Source organism: Asparagus officinalis, chromosome 3, assembly GCF_001876935.1.
Source record: "Asparagus officinalis chromosome 3, Aspof.V1, whole genome shotgun sequence".
Classification (NCBI taxonomy): Eukaryota; Viridiplantae; Streptophyta; class Magnoliopsida; order Asparagales; family Asparagaceae; genus Asparagus; species Asparagus officinalis.
The window spans coordinates 50,308,283-50,330,538 of record NC_033796.1 but is presented as its reverse complement, the minus strand read 5'-3'; the positions used below and the strand labels follow the sequence as shown (position 1 = coordinate 50,330,538).

The window sequence follows — 22,256 nt, the reverse complement described above, 5'->3', positions numbered from 1 at the left end:
TCTTTCTTTTTTTATTAAAATATGATGGGGATTATTTTATTATTTTTGTTTTCTCTCTCTCTTTATCATGATGTACCAAGAGGATAGTTGAAATGATTGATGAGGATTATTTTATTATTTTCGTTTTTTATTATTTTGGTTGTTTGTATTGGGAGGTTGTTAAAGTTACGGGTTGATTGTTAAGGTTACGGGTTGGTTGTTAAGGTTAAGGGTTTGTTGTTAAGGTTGTGAATCCTCTCTCTCTCTTTCTTTTTTTATTAAAATATGATGGGGATTATTTTATTATTTTTGTTTTCTCTCTCTCTTTATCATGATGTACCAAGAGGATCTTTAGATAGGTAACCCTAACAATTAAACCCGTAACCTTAACAATTAAACACGTAACCTTAACAATTAAATCCGTAATCTTAACAACAAATCCGTAACCTACACAACAAATCCACAACCTTAACAACAAACCCTTAACCTTAACAACCAACCCGTAACCTTAACAATCAACCCGTAACTTTAACAACCTCCCAATACAAACAACCAAAATAATAAAAAACGAAAATAATAAAATAATCCTCATCAATCATTTCAACTATCCTCTTGGTACATCATGATAAAGAGAGAGAAAACAAAAATAATAAAATAATTCCCATCATATTTTAATAAAAAAAAGAAAGAGAGAGAGAGAGGATTCATAACCTTAACAACAAACCCTTAACCTTAACAACCAACTCGTAACCTTAACAACCTCCCAATACAAAAAATCAAAATAATAAAAAACAAAAATAATAAAATAATCCTCATCAATCATTTTAACTATCCTCTTGGTACATCATGATAAAGAGAGAGAGAAAACAAAAATAATAAAATAATCTCCATCATATTTTAATAAAAAAAAAAAGAGAGAGAGAAGGGTATTATGGTCTTCACATGTTTTAATGTCTTGGGTTTTGTGTTTTGGGGGCTCAGAGAACAGATTCTTTATTTTTAGGGGTAAAACACCCATTGACCAAGTCCTGGGGGTGGGAAGCATGTTCACTTGGCTTTTGGGGGCTGGAAGCATTTTTCCCATCATATTAAGTCCAATTTGATTTATGTTAAATCTAATTCAACTTGTTTTAAGTCTAACTTCATATTAAGTCCAATTTGATTTATGTTAAGTCTAATTTAATTCTTGTTTGAGCTTAACATGAGCCAATTTAAGTCCAGTTTGGTTCGTATGAAGTCTAGTTTGGTTCATATTAAATCCATTTTTGGTTCACGTTAAGTCTATTTTGGGTCTATTTTGGTTCATGTTAAGCCCAATTTGGTTCACTTTAAGTTCAGTTTGGTTCATGTTAAACCCAATTTGGTTCACTATAAGTCCAATTTGGTTCATGTTAAGTCCAATTTGATTCTTGTTGAGTCTAATTTAAATCATGTTAAATCTAATTCAATTTGTTTTAAGTCTAATTTCATATTAAGTCCAATTTGATTTATGTTAAGTCTAATTTAATTCTTGTTAAGTCAAATTTAAATTATGTTAAGTCTAATTCTATTTATTTTAGGTCTAATTTCATGTTAAGTCTAATCTAATTCGTGTTAAGTCTAATTTAAATCATGTTAAGTCTAATTCAACTTGTTTTAAGCCTAATTTTATGTTATGTCCAAATTGATTCATGTTAGGTCCAATTTAATTTCATGTTAAGTACAAAATGGACTTAACATGAATCAAACTGGACTTAATACGAACCGAACCGGAGTTAAACACGAATCAAACTGGACTTAACACGTACCAAACTAGACTTAACATATAATCCATTACTTAATATTTAACAAATTAGACTTATTATTCAACCCAATAGACTTAACATACAAGTCATTGGACTTATTATTCAATCCAATAGACTTAACATACAAATCCTTGGACTTCACTTCTAACTCATTAGACTTATATCCCATCTTGGACTTGAACTTAATATAAAAAATTATAAAAAAAAATCGATAGCTTAGAGGTCTTGAATTTGCAACGGCCTCGAACTGCTCCTCGTCCTCCTCTGTCACCGCCTCCTCTACCTCGTTCTTCGCCACATCTTCGCCTTCAGTGTTGGAGACTAATCTGTTCTTTGACGGATCCTCCGTGTAGAACTCTGACGAATTTGAGGGGTTTTTTTAGTTTTGGGTGAAAAGAAAGAGAGCAGGAAAAATTAGTGGGCAAAAAGGAGCAAACAATAGGGTCGGAATGGTCGACGATGACAGAGGGGGATGTTGGTGTCTGAGAAAAAAAGGAGGGAGAGAGAGAGAGAGAGAGGAGGAAGGAAATGAGTTAGGAGAGAGGATGAGAGGAGAGGAGGAAGGAAATGGGTTAGGAGAGAGGATGAGAGGAGAGGAGGAAGGAGGAGCATATGTAGAACTGGAGGGGAGAGAGGATGAGAGGAGAGGAGGAAGAATGAGCATATGTAGATCTGGAGGAGAGAGAGAGAGAGAGAGAGAGAGAGAGAGAGAGAGAGAGAAAGAAATGAGAATATTTTTGGCTTTTCTATTTGTTTCCCTCTTTTTGTGCTTAGTTGGCATGGAATAAAAGACTGAATCACATGAAGTGACTTTTTTGGGGGCTGATCCACATGGAGAAAAGATGGAGAGGCTAGGGACACGAGGCTATTGTTATTGGGGCATTGACACAATTTTCCCCAAAAATAAAAATAAAGGGTAAAAGCTACATTATTTAAAATAGTAAAAGATGATTTTATCAAGATTTTTTTTCCGTGATGATTTTATCAAGATTTAAGCACTTAAGTATTTAACTCAGGTGCATTAGGCATCCGAGTAGTATTTATTCTTTTTGAAAAACAAACAGCCTGAACTCATTTGCACAAGCCCGAAATAGATCGAAAGGGTGTAATGTCGTGGAAAAAGAATACGTGGAAGCCCAATATATGCTAATCCTGGGCTTCTCAAGGGGCTTCTCAAGCCCATTAAAAGTCTGTAGCTGATTGCTGTAGTAGAAAAGAAATAGAAGAAATCTTGTCAGTTTGAGAAAAAAATTCTATAGTCAATATTAACCTTAACTTTTTTTTGAATATTACATTATTATCTTAATTTATTCTAATTATCATATCTTCTTTACAATGGTAATTAAATAATTTATCATATTCATAATGAGACTTAACATATTATCAGATAAAAGAGATACGTTTGAAATCACCTTGCAATAGTAAACACTCTGTCTCTTTCTCTTCCACCATATCATAGCTTGAAGCAGCACTTGAAACCCTAGAACTCGATTTCATTATTCTTGCAATGAATTTAGGATGAAAGACTGTGAATGTGGGGGTTAGGTTTGAGATTTAATGAGAGAATTTTTAAATAAAGAGTGATTGGTGGGATTAGTTTATATATATATATATATATATATATATATCATACTCCCTTTAAAAGCACGAGTTAGGAAAAAACTTTTTTAGACAAATATACCCTTATAAAGTTTAAACTACCCTATCTATAATCAAATTCTAATATTTAACACATTAATTACTTTATATATCATATCCATAATATCATATCCGTTCGAAGATAATAAGGCTATTATTCTCTATCCTCTACAAGAATCTTCAAAGTTTCTGAAATCCTCCACGTAAACTTTTAATCTACTACTATCGTGTCATAAGATGAGGTAAAGCTCCCTCACATGCAAGTAATCTTTTGTGAAACTATAGGGAAAAAATCCAAAGTTAACAAGCACGGAAAACTTTGAAAAGTTATCCTATTAGACCGACCAAATTATATCCATTAACACGCCTCCTTGTTCCTGTATTAATTAATGCTATTAAGTAATACACTAAGGGGCTGTTTGGAACACTTCTTTTGAAGTGTTTTTTGGGTGAAAGCCTGACAAACTGTCAGGCTTTCACCCTAAAACGCCTCTAAAAAGAGGCGTTTTAGGGTGAAAGCCTGACAGTTTGTCAGGCTTTCACCCAAAAAACACTTCAAAAGAAGTGTTCCAAACAGCCCCTAACCCGAGAGCCATCTTATTTCACCAACAAAATTCTATCCATAAACATTAACACAACTCTAATTATGACTACTATCCTATCACATGCAATACGTCATGCCTATATATAAACCAATAAATTACACAATTTGCATACTATCTTCATCTCCTCAGCTCCTTCAACATGTATGTTTCTTTTTTATATATTTTTATTTTTATTTTTATGATTTCATGATTAATCTTTAAAAATATTGTGTATTTTATTTAATGGTGATATTTGTTTAACACTGCAATTACTTTTTATGGCAATTGATATTATTTTAAAATTTCTTCAATTTTCATGCAGAATTTAGAGGATTAAAGATTTGATTGTGTTCTCCCATCTATCAAGGTAAATCTTCATGTACAATTAGGTTTTGTTTCTTAATTGAAATTTTACATAATCCCTTTTACAGAATTTTTAATTTCAAATACATGTTGAAATTTTATTTTTTTATTCTATTTTTATCAATTTAGATAAGCATGATATTTAATTACGTGAATTGCATGTAGTTGAATATGACATATGATATTTAATTACCTATTTTATTTTATTCGGTTCCTTTTCATCTTTTTTTATCCCTTTGTGCTTTTGCAACATGTTGTTTACTAAATAGTTCCTTCAGGGAACTGCTTTACTGAGAATTCTCATGACATATGATATTTAATTACCTATTTTATTTTATTCGGTTCCTTTTCATCTTTTTTTATCCCTTTGTGCTTTTGCAACAAGTTGTTTACTAAATAGTTCCGTCAGGGAACTGCTTTACCGAGAATTCTCATTTTTTTTGGGTTTTGAAAATCTGTCCCCACCTCTTCACCAAGGAAAAAGCATTTATACATATAAACCCAAATTTATCTTATCAATCCATCTATAGAATACGAATCATTGCTAATTTATGCTTACATTCTTCGGCGTTCGGTGAAGTTTCCTTTCATCTAGCACAATTAAATTTCAAAACTGAGAATAGTTAAAAATGATGAGGGGGTAACATCTTGTCATTTGATATAATTAAATTTCAAACCGAGAATAGATAAATTGAAAAGTACCCCCGCTTCATTAAAAAATAAGGGGTAAAAAATATATATATTCTACACGCTCAAATAGTTTAGACTAATATATGTTTTATAAATCCCCAAAGATACAAATTATCTATTGTGTTACATATATTAAAGAGTATAACTAATATATGTTTTATAAATCCCCAAAGATACAAATTATCTATTGTGTTACATATATTAAAGAGTATATTATTATACATTAAAGAGTATAATTTTAGTGCATGATATCTGAAAATAAAGGTTAAACATGCCCGCCATTGACCTAACTATATTCAGAAATCCAAATATCCAAACTAAAGTATGGCATGTATACCTACCACATCAGATACTTGTCTCTCTCACTTCTTTACTTCCTTTTTGCTGAACACACTATTAACTTTTGATAAAGTCTGATACAATGCAGTATGTTGAAACTTATCAGGTAAACTTAAATGAGACCCACCACGACCATGAGAGGGGTGTTAAGGACACTTAGATACACTGCTATTCTTAGATATGTAAATAGGTCTTGTAGATATTATCACTAAATTAAAAAAGTGATACTCAGTTCAAGGAACCCAAAAAAATATTGTTTTGTTCAAATTCTTACAAAATATTCCTGTAAATCTATTGCTATTTTCGGTTCACCGTAAAATCTATATAATTACTAATTTACTCATCCGGATGCTTAAGCAAGAAAAGCGTAAAAATAGTGCGGGAGAATGTAAGGGTGAATTAGAAAATATGAAGCGTGAATCTGCAAGTAAAATAAATCTAGGGGGGGGCAAAAGGCAAAAACCAAGGAAACGCTCTTAAACTAGAAAATTTTAAACAGAATAATACGATGGCAGTAGGATTCCTCTGCCTCTGTCAATTCGAGTGTCAGCTCTCTGGTCTCCGATCCGATACAGTACAAATTTCGGCCGCTACCAAACTCCACCATATATAATTCCAAGGGACCACAAAAGGTTTCAGAGAGCGTCACTAACTGAGCTCTCCACACCCTGGAAAAGATCAAGCGGAAATTTGTTATTTTTTTTTTAATAATTGAGCTGAAATCAACCGACCCAGATGAGTTCTCCCAGTTCGAACCCCTCTTAGCTCTTAAAGACTGTAGGTTCTTCTGCTCTGGTTATTGGTCTCCGGTTAAGTTTTGGGAAATTAGTAAATGGTTCTGGAGTAAATTTGATAGACGTCTAGAAAGTTTCCTCTTTTGGACGTGTTGGACATATTTTTTTTTTTAATACGATATTGGAGGCATTGGAGTCTGAGTTGTAATCAGGAGAAATTTTCGAGGCTTTCTTTTTTATGTATCTTTCGGGCAAGGGAAATTAGCACAAGAGTATTAATTAAGTCGCTTGTGTTGACAGATTGAGAGAGATCTTGGATTTTGCTTTGTAATGTTTTTAATAAATTTACAAATTTATTATTATACAAATTTATATGTTTCACGGAACTATTTAGTATGTTTCTTTTTTATATTTTTATTTTTATTTTCATGATTTCATGATTAATCTTTAAAAATATTGTGTATTTTATTTAATGGTGATATTTGTTTAACACTGCAATTACTTTTTATGGCAATTGATATTATTTTAAAATTTCTTTAATTTTCATGCATAATTTAGAGGATTGAAGATTTGATTGTGTTCTCTCATCTATCAAGGTAAATCTTCATGTACAATTAGGTTTTGTTAATAAATTAATAGTAATATGACATATGATTTTCCTTTGTAGAAATTTATTCTCTGGTTTTTGGATATCATAACTACTATACAACATTTTCTCGCCTAAAATGGCTTCAAGCCAAGGTTTGCATTAAACTCAATAATGAAATATTCATATATTATTATATTAGTATATGTGTATGTATTTATAATGCTACATGAACAATTTTTTAAACAGAAGAGAACACTCCAATACCCAGAATTAAAAAGACTCAATATTCTCGGTTGAGTGATGAGCAAAAGAAATCTTACATTCAGAGAATTGTGGATAATAAGAGAAAGCAACACAGTAATGACTCTTCTGGTAATACTATTAATGGCAAACGACAACGTAAAGTTGACCTATTTTGTGGAGCCCTTCTACTGGCCTATGAGCATGAAGGTTGGTGTACATATACTTTATAGTTTATTGAAAGAGCCATATAACATTATATATTAGTTTATTAATTATTTATATTTGTTCTAGGGCAAATTCTTCATGAACCGGTATGTTCTTTACTATATAAGCTACGCACTCCAAAGTCTTGTGCATATTGTGGATCCAAAAAGTTTGAACATGAGCCTCCAACATTTTGTTGTCACAACGGTGAAATCCACCTAGCAGATGTGAATATTCCAAATGAATTATTTGCCCTTTATACAATGCATACACCAGAGGCAATTGAGTTCCGAAGCCACACCAGAATGTACAACAGTATTTTCTCATTCACATCGTTTGGGGCAAGATTTGATAAAGAGCTCGCATCAAATAGAAAATGAGTTTTCACATTTAGAGCACAAGGACAAATATATCATAATCTCCTAGCTCTAATTCCAAAGGAAAATAAGCCTTCATACTTTCAGCTTTACTTCTATGATACAGAGAATGAGTTGCAAAATCGATTGGGAATTCTAGACAATGCAAATATGAGTGAAAGCACAACTAAGAGCTTGATGGATATATTACAAGGAAACCCATATGCAAAGTTCCTTCGCAAATTGAATAATTATCAATCTTTTGAAGAATTAAAGATACTAATAAATAGTAACGTTGCACTAGATCAACGTGTTTACAACTCACCAACAGCAGATCAGGTGGCTGCAATCTGGGTTGAAGGAAATAATGACAATGCACCATTTGAGAGAGAGATTATTGTCCATGCACACTCAGGAGGAAGACATCAAGTGAAACACTATTTTGGCTGTTATGATCCACTGCAGTATCCCTTACTCTTTCCAAATGGAGAGGTTGGATATCATCAAAATATTAAAAGAAGGGATAAAAGGGATATCAGAGCTGACAATCAACAAAGAACTATAATACCAACTTCAATATCTCCACCTACCTTCACATCTGCAGAAGACATATTTAACCGAGAAAGTGAAGGTAAATTTTAATTCATATTTCTAAGTAATATTATTATATATGAACATATATTAACGCCTAAATTTATAGGCGTCAAGGCACCAAAACCCGGAAAAATCTCATGCCGAGATTATTATTGTCATAAGCTCCAGATGAGAGACACACGACAATCTTTTATACTTACATCAACAGGTCGTTTATTCCATCAATATGTTGTTGATATGTACATAAAGCTTGAAACAACAAGGCTTGATTACTTTAGAAATAAACAATCAGAAATCAGAGCAGAGTTATTCCAAGGCATTGTCGACAGTGTAGCTGCCGGAGAAGCAAATGCAAGCCAAGTGGGCAAAAGAATAGTTCTTCCATCATCATTCATAGGTGGTCCTAGAGACATGCGTCGCAGATACCTTGATGCAATGTCATTAGTACAACGATTTGGAAAGCCAGATCTTTTTATAACAATGACATGTAATCCAGAATGGGAAGAGATCATTGAGCAACTACATCCAGGCCAAAGCCATAATGACAGGCCAGACCTAACCTCAAGGATATTTCGAACAAAGCTCCAAGACTTGAAAGATCAACTATTTAAGAAGGAGATCTTTGGGAAAGTTGTAGCACATGTTCATGTGATTGAGTTTCAAAAAAGAGGGCTACCACATGCACATATATTAATAATTCTTATTAGAGATCACAAGATCACATCATCAGATCAGTATGATAAATATGTATCTGCAGAAATTCCAGACCAATCCAAACACCCGATCCTCTATGAATTGGTAAAAAACATATGATGCACGGACCTTGTGGAGAGTTGAACATGAAGAACAGTTGCATGCAAAATGGAGAATGCAAATATCACTATCCTCGTGATTTTAGCTCACAATCAATTCAAGCAAAAGATGCTTACCCAATTTATAAGAGAAGGAATGATAACAAAACAATGTTGGTCCGCAATAAAATCCTTAATAATCAGTGGGTTGTACCTTACAATCCATATTTGCTGACACGTTATAATTGTCACATTAATGTTGAAATATGCTCAGGCATTAAAGCAGTGAAGTATCTTTACAAATACATATATAAGGGTCATGATAAAGTGGCAGTAAACATTGAATATAATGAAGGAGGAAGACTTGTGAATGAAATCAAAAATTTTCAAGATGCAAGATGGGTATCAGCTCAAGAAGCTTTGTGGAGAATATATGAATTCTATCTTAATGAGATCTACCAAGTTGTCATCAACTTACAACTACACTTGCCGAATCAATAGTTTGTTTCCTATTGGAAAAATCAAGACCTATCGAAGCTCATCCGCTGGGACCATGTCCACAAGATGATGCTTACAAAATTTTTTACACTATGTTCAAAAATTAAAGAAGCTAACAAATCAAAACCAAAAAAGGACAAAGAAAATGAGTTATTATATTGTGAACTTCTTGAATATTATGTTTGGGATTCGACAACAAAATGTTGGAGTCCAAGAAAACAGAGACAGGTAATAGGCCGTATAAATGGTGCTAATCCAATTGAAGGGGAAAGATATTACTTACGCCTTTTACTTACTCACATCAGATGCCCCACCTCATTTGAGAATCTATTGACCGTGGATGGAATTCAATGCACATCATTCAAACATTCAGCTCAAAAATTAGGTTTATTGGAATCAGATAATAGCATCAGAGAATGCTTAGATGAAGCCGTCATCTTTCAAATGCCAGCAACCCTTCGCCGCCTGTTTGCAACCATACTGGTTCACTGTGAGCCCGCAGATGTTAATAAATTATGGGATCGATACCTTGACTCATTATCTGAAGACTTCTCAAGGAAACCTGGTGCTACGAAAGTTTCGATTATAAACGACACCCTTTGCAACATTAAATTCTTCTTAGAGAGCATGGGAAAGGATATCAAGAAATTTGATTTACCGCCTATTCAAACTAACCCTCATTCAAAAGGAAGTTCATACCCAAGAGAAATTCAAGATGAACTCAATGTACAAATTCCAGATGAAGACCTCAATGCTGAATCATCACTCAATTCAGAACAATATAATGCATACACTTCCGTACTATCACGAATTCAAGGAAATAAAAGCGGGATTTTCTTTATTGATGGGCCAGGAGGAACTGGGAAGACATTCTTATACCGTGCTTTGCTAGCCAAAGTAAGATCAGAAGGGATGATAGCTCTTGCTACAGCGACATCAGGCGTGGCAGCAGTAATAATTCCTGGTCACGAGTTCAGGCAAATAAAAGTGGCGTTTTCTTTATTGATGGGCCTGGAGGAACTGGGAAGACATTCTTATACTATGCTCTACTTGCCAAAGTAAGATCAGAAGGGATGATAGCTCTTGCTACAGCGACATCAGGCGTGGCAGCAGTAATAATGCCTGGAGGCCGAACAGCACATTCCAGATTTAAGATAAAAATCCCAACAACAGAATCATCTATGTGTAGCATATCCAAGCAAGATGGAACCTCAAAGCTGATTAAGATAGCTAGATTAATAATTTGGGATGAAGCTCCAATGGCTAAACGTGTTGCAATTGAAACATTAGATAGAACATTAAGGGATATAATGGATCAAGATGAACCATTTGGTGGCAAAGTAATAGTATTTGGTGGGGATTTCAGACAAGTTTTACCAGTAGTACCCCGCGCAACAAGATCACAAACTGTTAGAGAAAGTTTAGTAAGCTCATATTTGTGGAGCAAAATGGAAAAGTTGAAGCTATCGAAGAATATGAGAGCAAGAACAAATTCAACATTTAGCGAATTCCTTTTAAGAGTTGGAAATGGAGATGAACCGACAGTGGCTGATGACCTAATAGCATTGCCCACTTCTATTTTGATAAAGAATCAAATTGATGATTTACCGGAAGATTGTCTAATAAATGCAATTTTCCCATCTTTAGATGACAACTTCAAATCCATTGACTATAGGAAAGATCGAGCTATCCTGGCAACAAAAAATGAATATGTCGACATGCTAAATGATAGAATCATAAAGCAATTTCCAGGTGAAGAAAAAGAATTTTACAGCTTTGATGAAGCAGTTGATGACACTAATCATCACTACCAGCCAGAATTCCTAAACACGTTGCTACCAAATGGACTACCACCCCACAAGCTGGTATTAAAGAAACATTGTCCTATTATTTTATTAAGGAACCTGGATCCGACTAATGGGCTATGCAACGGAACAAGAATGGTATGTCAAGATTTTAATTGTAATATAATCCATGCTAAGATCACAATGGGCCAACATGTGCAGGGAAAGAAGTTTTCTTGCCAAGAATAGCATTATCTCCAGCAAAAGATGAAGGGTTCTTGTTCAAGTTCAAACGAAAGCAATTTCCAATACGGCTATGTTTTGCAATGACAATCAATAAATCACAAGGACAAACAATTCCTCATGTAGGCATCTATCTACCTCAACACGTTTTCTCTCATGGACAGCTGTATGTTGCTTTATCACGAGGGACTTCAATGACAACAACCAAAGTCCTAATAATATCAGACGGACAATTTAAAGAATATGAAAGATACACAAAAATATAGTATACAAGGAAGTCCTACAGCCAACAAACATGAAATGAACTTCAAAGTCGCAATAGCTATTCTAAAGGTAATTAATTTATAAGAATAATTGCGTATGTTCATTCATGTTCATTCCTATAATTTATAATTTTTAATATTGTATAACTTCTTTCCCTTTAGCTTTCACTTTTTAACCCCACTCAAACTATATTATCAGTTAAAAATATTCAAAATCTTATTTCCCTTTAGCTTTCACTTTTTAACCCCACTCAAACTATATTATCAGTTAAAAATATTCAAAATCTTATGAGGAACAAGAATTAATAAATTCATTTTCTAAGATATGTTATATTCTATAATATTGTTCAAAACTAACATGTATATTTTAATTCATTTAACAGAAAATATGATTACCGGTATTGAAGAACAAACTCAGCACATCCAAATAATCCAGCTCAAGAAGTTTCAGAAGGAATGGACCATTCATGTTATTATACTTCGAAGTGCAGAGGCAACTTACAAAAATGCAAAAGGATCAGGGAAAATACTAAAGCTAATTCTTGCAGACGCAAAGGTAAAATAAAATTATTTTAAATATTATATTGTTTGCCCAACGTTACATCTGATCATATGAATATTGCTAAATCTCATTTTCTAATCGGTAAATTACATTAAAACACTGATAACTATCAGAATGGCTTTTTATGATGTTTCCATGTTTACATATAGTATATAGATTAGTATTAATTAATTATATTTTCCATGCATTGATCTCTGGTGTTAATAATATTTGCAGGGTAACAAAATACAAGCAGTAGTGTACGGAGATACTATCGAAAAATTTATAGATATGCTTCAAAAAAATCAAAATATTTTCATTTCAAATGGAGAAGTGAAAGGAATAAACCCAGCTTTTCTAAGTATCCACAAGTCACTTGAATTAGTACTAACAAAAGACGTATCGATCAAAGAAGCACCAACAGGATTCCACTTGGAGAACATATTTAACAAATTTGTCCCATTTGAAGAAGCATTTTTCATGAAAGATGCAACAAAAATTAGTAAGTAATTACAAACTTCTTACTTAAATCTTCAATATAAAATGAGACATTAATCTATAGAATCATAATCTTTTTATCAAATCACTTACAGATATTCTTGCAATAACAACTAATGTTAAGCCGGCGATCAACTATATTACAAGACACAACAAACCAGACACTAGGAGGGAAATCACGCTTATGGATATGAGGTATATTCATGTTACTTATTTCCAATATCATAAGAGAAAAAATATTAACATTCTTTCTTTTTCATATGCAGTGGAATGCCAATGCGTGCAACTTTATTTGGAGATTTAGCTACAAATGAAGGATCAATTCTTGAAACAGAAATCAAATATAAACCTGTAATAGCTTTAACAGATTTTAAAATCTCTATATATCAAGGTACATAAATTATTGCTGAAATTTTTATTAAAGATAGCTAAACATACAATTACTCCTATAATTTTCTCATTTTTGCAGGGGATACAAGCATATCGTCGCAAATTATTTCAACATTCTGCATCAACCCAAAAATAGAACTAGCTAGCGAATTAAGGGAATGGTAAGCAGAACAAGCATACTTTCATATAACCCAATAATGGAATATTATTATTTGTTAATATAATATGCAGGTTTCAATTGGAAGAAGCTGCAAAAGCAAAAGGATCTCCATCAACGCTTTTTAAAAATGCCAAGAAAATTCATATTAGTGATATTATGCATAAGTCACAGAATTCGATACAGGTACAATATTATATACATATTCTTATCTACAAATTTAAAACTAACTAAACTTTGTTAATATACAGGCACGGTATTGCATATTTAAGGTAATATATCTTTTTTAATACCATGAACATATTAAAATGCAATACTAATTGTCTTTAGAAATTAACAATGAAAAATACAGGTACTTAGTTAAGATTCTCGTGGAAAATGGCACGGATAATGCAAGAGTAACACTCTTTGACGCAGCAGAAACTCTTATTGGATGCAAAGCAGAAACATTCATTACAGAAAAGAAAGAGGTAATTTCTAACTCTATTCAAGTAGTAAATTAGAAAATAAACAAATTCATAAGTATTAATATAACATTTGTTCTCATTGCAACAGAAAAATAATCACAGTCCATATTTCCAAAAATTTGTTTTGAACATCGGAAAAACATTCAAATTCCTGGTGAAGTTAGATGAAAAGACAAAAGATGAACGAGGCGAAGGCAATATAATAGCACAAGAAATTCAACTCCAGTCTGATATTACAATCGACGTAGATGATGAAGATGCTACTCTAGAGTTGCCCAGAAAAAAGATAAAGGTTGAGAAAGATTGATCTCCGTTCAATTAGAAATTTTCAAGAACAATATTTTTTAATCATTTTATATAACAACTTATTTTTTTTATTACAATTAGGAATTTTTATAAGGCATTTTCATGCAGAGTTATTAGTAGTTTTGTATGCTTATGTGATTGCTTACATCACATAAAATTACACTTTGATATTTAACCATTTTACTATATTTTGTTATTGTCTATGGATAACGCAGAATGTGATTAATCATTTATGATATAAAGGTGACCTCTTTAACCAATTGGCTAGCTTTTAAAATATGAATGAGAATCTATCACATTTTATTGTTTAACATATTTAAGGAAAAGAAGAAAGGATGAACTGTCTACCACCTTGATAGACACCCTGATAGATCGCAAAAAAGTGACCAAAGTAATTGTTTATGTAATGATGGTATAGAGATCCAACATAAATACTAACATACTTGGCTATGGTGAGGATCATCTTCTCTAGAAATAAGTTGTTGCATTGCCAGAATAGCAAAAGATGTAGCAACTACCGAGTCCACATTCATGATGAGGATTCGCAGCATTTCCACTTTTAACCTCTATTTTAGCTTCAAAGAAGCATACAGCAGCATTTGTAACGCCAGGATCATCGTGCCTCTCCCATGAGACTGGCAGAATGATATCCCAGTGGTCATGGAACGAATTAGGAGTCACTGAAGGCCAATAAAATCATATGATTCACGAAATGAATGTAAGATGGCAATCTCTAGGAAAAGTACTTGACACATATATCCAAAGTTTGCTTCCAAACTGGTAGATATGTAAGATGGCAATCTCTAGGAAAAGTACTTGACACATATATCCAAAGTTTGCTTCCAAACTGGTAGATATTTGTGATATTCGACCAGACTGCTTGTAAATATTCAAAGGAAAAAAGGGAAAGACACGTGGCTTTCTAAGACCTTCAAGGAGGATCCCATAGTATGCTCCTCTCACTGCCTTATATGCTGCTGATGGATACATTGTTCACATGGAAATTTCATGCAAAGGATTCATTCCGAAGGACGGATCTCTTGACTGTGAAAATTGGATATATATAGTTGCTCCTGGTATGGAACTATCAGCATATTTAAGGAACAAATTACACAAGTACTACCGCAGTATATTTTTGGTTATGAGAAACTAGGCTTATTTTCTATGAGCCTGGAGTGGGTTCAGACTTTGGATCTTTGGACTGGAGTAGGCTGAATAACTGTGCAAGATCAGCGTCCAAGGATGTACAACAGCTACACTCAGGAGATTTACCGGATGGGAAGATATAGATCCTGTGGGTAATTGGTAATCAACATGCATGCCAAAGATTGCTCCTACACCTTCAAGAGCACCTTCCTTTATCATATGCAAAGCACCTGCTCCGCCTTCTTATGCGGGTTAAAAAGAAGTCTCACAGTTCCCTTTAACAGAAAATAAAAAAATGTTGATATTCAGAAGAATCAGAAAAGGGACTCCATACAAATAAAAGGTACAGTGACATTACCAAAAAAATGACTCTAGGAAAAAATGCAGGTGTACTTGATAGGAGATGTGATAAACCGTTCCAAATTAAAAGCAATTACAATATCCCAGATACTTATATTCAATTAAGTTTAGCTTAAATTTCTTTACATTTTTTTTAATATTTAAATAAAATACTAATAAATCTTCTAATTCAATTATACATATTTGAACTCAAGATAAATCTCATTTATTTAAAGTAATGAAATAAATATAAAACAATATTTTTAATATTTAACCACGTGCATTGCACGTGCATAAAAACTAGTATATATATATATATATGAGATTAATGGGTATCCTTGTCATAGGAGGGGATTTCCTCTTTGACGCCTCTAAAATCACATGATTGAGCGACATTATGGATGATCCGCTCCGTTGAACTTGATCTACATATTCTAAAACCTCAACACACCAAGTTTGGAGTGAATCCGTCGTCGTTTGACCCTTCATCCACTCGTATCAATTTTAACGGTTTTGAATGAATAGAACTTTTCACATGGCTCAATGGAGGGTCAAACGACGACGGATTCACCACTACTGAAATCTCATTCATGCGTAGAATGACCAAAGGTGAAAATGCACCGTACATAGTTATTCTGCTGTAATAGATGCAAATAATCCATTTTAGATAGGGAACTTTTTACCAAGTGCAAGCACATATCTGTTTTGAATACAGGTTCAGATAAAATAATCCTGATCTACAATTAGAAATAAACTTAGGGGGTGTTTGTTTCACCAAAAAATTTGGTATTTGGTATGGATTACAAGTTTTGGGATCAAAAAGTAAGTTTTTTTTGTATTTTGGGATTCCATATATGATGTTTGTTTAAAGAAATTTTTTAGAATATTGAATCCCAAAATGCAAAAAGTAATCAATTTTTAAAATTTGCCAAATCCTCTCAATTTGAGAGGATTTTGACAAATCCCATAAATGAGTGTGCTTACCTCTCAATTGAAGAGGATTTGACAAATCCTAATTTTATCTTTTTGTGGGAGGTAACCTCACAAAGATAACATATTCATCATATTACAAAATTTTAGCATTTGATAGTGTCTTCCGCTTTCATCCATTCCTTTCTCCCCAGTTCGGAGTGAATCTCTGGCTTCTTCTGGTTATCAAGCTAGGCCGGTCTCATCAAGCGAAAGCGAGGAAGCAAGGCAGTTCTCAAAGAAAGTCTTTCTTGCTAAATCAGTCCGGGCTCTTTTTCTCTTTTTTATAAAGAAGAGGCATCAAGTGGGACATGCTAGGCGCTTTTGCAGAACGATGGAACCACAAATCTCATACCTTCATCTTTGTAGTTGGAGAGATGACAATTCTGATTGAAGAGGTTGGATACATGCTTCAAATCACACCGGATCCTGGAAAGAAAGGTGAACCCTCATTCGGCGTACCGTCTTTTTGATGGAGAGCGCGAAAAGAAAGGATTTCATGGCCATGAGATCCCTTCCTTCCCTTGTGAGCGTAGCTAGTCTGATCAGTCCTTTGCTCTAACCTGCTGAGCTACCTGAACCACTTTCCTAAAGTCTCTTTTTTTCATCTATGAGCGCCCCACCAGCAGTGGAAGAGCTTGCTCAAGAACCGAGAGCCGGCCAGTCCCTGGCCGGCCCTCGTTCGATCAGGTGTTCTTCGCTATAGACGCCACCAAGAACAAGAAAGAGGTCTTGCAGAGCAGAGCCTAGTCACGTCACTAAGTAGTGCTATTCTGTCTTCCGAGGGACTCCATCAAGAAGAGGTTCTTTCTCTCACGTAATTTAGCCCGCCCGTTCCACTTCCGTGCCGGAGGAAATGGGATTCGAACCCACCAGCTGCCAACAACATTCATGCCTTGGGAAGGAAGAATAAGCAATGTTTGATTGCGAATAAGCGCTTCATATTCTTCTGGCATAACAGCACGCCAAAGAGGATCTTTGGATGCTTGAGAGCATAAGTAGAGGCGACCGGAGGGAGTAGAAAGATAAGCTTGGTGAGGTTGTGCAACAGAAGAGGATAGCGAGAGTGAAAAGAACCTTGAGGAAGCATAGTTTGCGATTTTGACCGAGTCATCATAGAGTGGCCTCCGTCACCCCGGTCAGCGTGCACATCAGAGCAACTGGAGCAGCAGGTGGTACTTCGGGAGATGTCGAGCTCGGCGAGGAAGGGAGCTGAAAAATACGCCGATGTCCTCGTCTAGACACACAAATCTCTTTAATCTGAGTGGTCCCAGTATGTGTGGGCGGTATATAAGGAAGATGCACTACGGACTCCCCCTGAATTGGAGAAGAGATGAAATCCTGTCGATAAGCATCGCCGTCCATTCGTCTAAACGGCCCTTTTCTCTATTATTTTCCGTGGCTATTAGATGCTCGGAAAGGGTGGGCGATCTTTCTAGAAACTGGAAACTGGGTATTATTTAATCGTCGGTAATCCATGTGTAGATAGATTCGGGACTTTCGTGTGCAACTCCTGCCTTTATATTTAAAGTAAAGTAAGAGTCGTGGGACTTGCGTTGTGCGAGAGCCCATATTCCCTTTAGCACTTTTAGTGACGTAAAGTGTGGCTCGATCTCCCTACCCGTGTCCATATCCGAGATCCTTTCCTTGACCGGTCTTATGACCAGGCGTTCGCAATAATTCGACAAGCTCCAGCCACCTCCCATTAAGTCTATATGCTGGAATTTCTTTATACTTGGTCCTGTTATTGCCCATTGCGCTGGCATGGTGGCAAAGTCCGGTACATTTGGATCCTCGCTTCGCCATACCACCATCGGTGCATCGTGGCTTTTGAATAGCGGCATTGCCCAGGACGGTTGCCTTTCCCTACCCGGGAGTTGCAAGTTTTGTATGAAATCCCGGCTTTCGGAGTGGGATGATCAACGAGTCCATTAGGGAGATCGTCACATGTTGGTTTTCGTTCGTTTCCGCTAAAGGATGAAATTTCTCTGAGTTCACAGCTACATTTATTACGCGCAGACGAAAGAAGCCAGTTCCTTAGTATCTTTCTTTTCTTCTTACTTAGGAATGAGTGTGCGATTCCGGTCTTCTTTCCGGTTCAATCGACGGCTGGCAACAGCTTAAGATCGGCTCTGGCTTCTGCGCTCTTTAAGCGCGGGCGATCCGTGAATCCCGCCTATCTGAATCTATTGTGGAGGAGTCACAGCTTGAGCGCGTGGCTTCAGCTCGTAGCACAGTAGTTGTTAGAGCCTAGCGAGCGAGAGGAGGTCGCGGGAGAGACGACTGTACTATAAAAGAGTCGGAAGAAGGAGACAGAGACAAAGATCAGTGCTCAAAATAGGGCTTTACTGAGCCGGAGACACAGCCAGCTGCTCGGGCTAGCTACCCATCCCTTCGCTGAACTCGCGGACAGAAGCTTCCAGTCCTAGTCCGTACTCTTAAGTCGATATGGTTTCACAGAGGAAGATCAACTCCTTCTCCGGACTCCCTTACGCTCGTCCCCTTCCCTTCGGTTTCCTCACTCGTTAAGCCTTCACTTCAACAAAAGCCATTGGATTCCGTAGAGCGCAAGGCGGTAGAGTCCAGTCCGTGTGCAGTGTCAACATTATCTCATTCATACTCCGAAACGGTGGTGATCAGCTAGCTGCAAGCAATCCGTTCGTTGCTTTGCTTTCTCTTTATCAATCGAATAGACAGCATTCGTCAATCCGTTGTGCGGTAGTACACCTCTCCTCTCCCCCTCTCCTTATCGGTTGAGCAGTGAAACCCCCAAACCTATCCGCTTTAAGGAGCAGGTAAACCTCGCCCAAACTTAGCTGTTGATGCATGCATGTCTAGTCAAGAAGACTCTTCCTCGGGACCGGCTCGCATACCTGCTTTGCTTTTCGGTGATCAAAAAAGAAAGATGACTCTTGTCCCACCGGTCTTGGATTCCAATCTCCTAATTGCGTAGGTAGTATAGATAGACCGAGTTCTCCGGGTTGCGCTGCTTGATGCTCCGATCGAAAACAAATCAGTGGGGCCATGCCGGTACGACAAAATATGCGTTAGAAAGGTAAATCCCTCCCCCTTTTTTTTAGTAAAAAATAAAAAACCGGGCCGAACTTCTAAAAAGCTTAGCTCTTGTTTTGCGAAAGTTTTCTTTCTATCAGTCCTGGATAAATGAAGTAAAGTAGGTTGAAGCATGTGTGAGGGGACCCTGCTTTTCAGTCTTGATTAATGGGGGGGGGCTACGGATTGGTTTAGGTCGGGTATGGGCATCAGGCAGGGAGATCCCACGCTTCGCGCCTTACCTTTTTATTCTAGCTATGGCGAAGTCGTCGGTTAGGGAAATCAAGCATCATAGCTTGGAGGGTCACGGGCTTCAAACCAAGCGTTGCAGGTGAACCAATTGCTTTTCGCCGATGATTGCTTGACAGTCGTCGATCTCAACTCCTCGTAAACAGGAAGTCGCTGCCATCGCCCCATTCCTGTAGTGACTGTACTATCTTTCATTTTAGGTGCTCATTCTCGTTTTGTTAGTGGCGTCTCAAGTCCAGCTGCTGAGTCATCCCCTTCCGCTCTATTTAGAGTCCATCCCAATCCCGAGTTCTAGTTACTTAGCTTATCCCAGATATAATCCCACTAAAAAGGAAGCAAATACCCCTATTAGGGCAGTGTAACGGCGTCTAACCCCACCCCGCCTTCCACTAACTGGCGCAAGGGCAGTAGCGGTATCGACATTTTGAATTTAGCTCAGTCAAGTGCGTTATCGTAGGCAAGCGCCTCGTCCTTTCTTTTCAGAACCTTGCTTTTTTCATTTCAAGTGCAGTCCTTCCTATTTATTATTGGCATAGGAAAGATGTGATCCAGTAATTAATGTCAAAGAAAGATGATCAGACAGGTGGCCTAGCTAACAGCTATGGAAGTCCGAATCTTCCATGATATTTTTTATTTCGGTATACCAATCACTCGGCTATAATTTAAGCTTGAAACAAACAAAATATTACAAATTATAGTATTTCAAATTCTAAAATATTAATGAAACAAACAATATTTTAGAAATCCCAACGCATAACCAAACACATATGGATTTCAAATCCCATAGTAAAATTCATATCCTAAATTTATAGGATTTGAAATAAACACCCCCTTAATGTTATCGGTATCTAATGTCACACTGTACTTTCTTCCTATTGACGAGAGGTCACACCTCATTACCTCATGATGTTGCTTTGATGCTATCTGAGTATCTCGCTCTGATTGGATTGTATACTAGAGATTACACTGCGCAGGCAATTTGTATTATAATGATTGTGTTTTGAGTGCGGATGGTTTTAATGTCAAAAGCGAAAGATGTAAGATTTGTGTGTTTGGTAATCAAAGTGTTTATTTTTATTGTGTGTTTTTTAGAAAAACACTATGCCATGATGTTTTTTTTCAAACATGTTTTGAAAATATTATTTTTAGTTATTATTTATAAAGCGGGGCAGCAGGCTGCCACCGGGCGGAGGCAGGCGGGCAGACGCGGATCGGGCCGGCAGACAGCGAGCGGGGCAGCACGACGACCTGTCGGCAGACCGATGGGGGGCGCGGCGTCGGCACGCCAGATGGACAGGCCGACAAGACACCAGACGCAGGGCGGCCGCGGCCCCGGGTGGGCGACAATAGCAACGGGCAGTGTGGGCAGGAGGCCGACGACGACGGGCAGGCGCGCCGGACGACGGCTGGGCAGGTGGCGGGATTCCGACGCGGCGACGGCGGCGGCCGGAACGACGCGAGCGGGCTGCAGCGGTGGGCGGGGGAGGGGCGGTGGCGCGGAACGAACGAGCGGGTGGTAGCGCGGGCGAGGCCGACCGCTTAGATGAAAAAACGGAATCTCAAAACACATTTTTGATGTTTTGAGAAAAGTATTTATTTTTTGGATTTTGTAAAGGGTCAAGTTAAAAAACGCCCCGGTTGCCAAACGCGTTTTATTGTTTTTGTTGAAAACAAAAACAGAAACGATAAAAACGTCACGGTTGTCAAACGCTCCTCCCCGGTTGCCAAACGCGTTTTCCGATACGCTCATCATGTATGTCATTTTGGCATTGTTGTGTATTAGATTATTTAGTAGAACGTAAAGATTCATACATAAATACGTTTGTTATCTTATGTTGTTTAGAGGATATACACACAGTTAGAAATGTTTAAAAGATCGAATAAAAAATATTAACATTTAAAAGTTGCGGATAAATAATTGACCACAGGCCTTTTGTCGTCATCCACATATGTTTGCCAGTTGCCACGGACTTTTTGTTGCCCATCTTGTCATCGTCACGTCACGCCACGATCCAATTGGAACAAATTGGCTGTTGACCGAGGAAGCAGGGAGAATACTTGCAAAAGAGTCCGTGCCCGGTGGTTCAGGGAAATTTACGGTTATTATTTAGTGAAAATTGCCTCTAGCTCTCAAAACGAGTGAGAGTGTTCCGCCCCTCCAAAACTTTGTCAACGGTCTAAAAGCCCCCAAAAACTCTCGCGATATTTCTCTAGCCCCCAAAACAACCCCAATGTGAAACGACGTTTAAAACCAACATCATCTTCCCAAAATGCCCTCATACAGCTCGTCACCCTATTAAGCCGGAAATCCGGGAATAGTACTGTAGCATTAATTGGTGATTAGAATGGGGTTTTGGAGGGGAAAAAACTCATTTCCCTCCAAATTATTATCATATCTATTCCCCCTCCCGCAGTAAAGCCATCTCCTCCCCGTTTGCTTACCCCAACTACTCCACGGCCACTTAAT

General features: G+C 36.5%; 1 protein-coding gene and 1 long non-coding RNA gene across 2 annotated transcripts; both read left to right on the top strand.

Annotated features, from left to right (window-relative positions):
- Nucleotides 8,049-13,732, top strand: LOC109832276. Its single transcript, XR_002244679.1, has 2 exons — nt 8,049-8,134; nt 13,615-13,732. It is a non-coding gene; the product is annotated as an uncharacterized LOC109832276 (long non-coding RNA).
- LOC109832275 (replication protein A 70 kDa DNA-binding subunit A-like) lies at nt 12,572-13,284 on the top strand. The gene is made up of 4 exons (XM_020399701.1): nt 12,572-12,719; nt 12,811-12,910; nt 12,982-13,106; nt 13,185-13,284. The coding sequence occupies exons 1-4, from the start codon at nt 12,698-12,700 to the stop codon at nt 13,268-13,270; spliced, it is 333 nt and encodes a 110-aa protein (XP_020255290.1). The 5' UTR covers nt 12,572-12,697; the 3' UTR covers nt 13,271-13,284.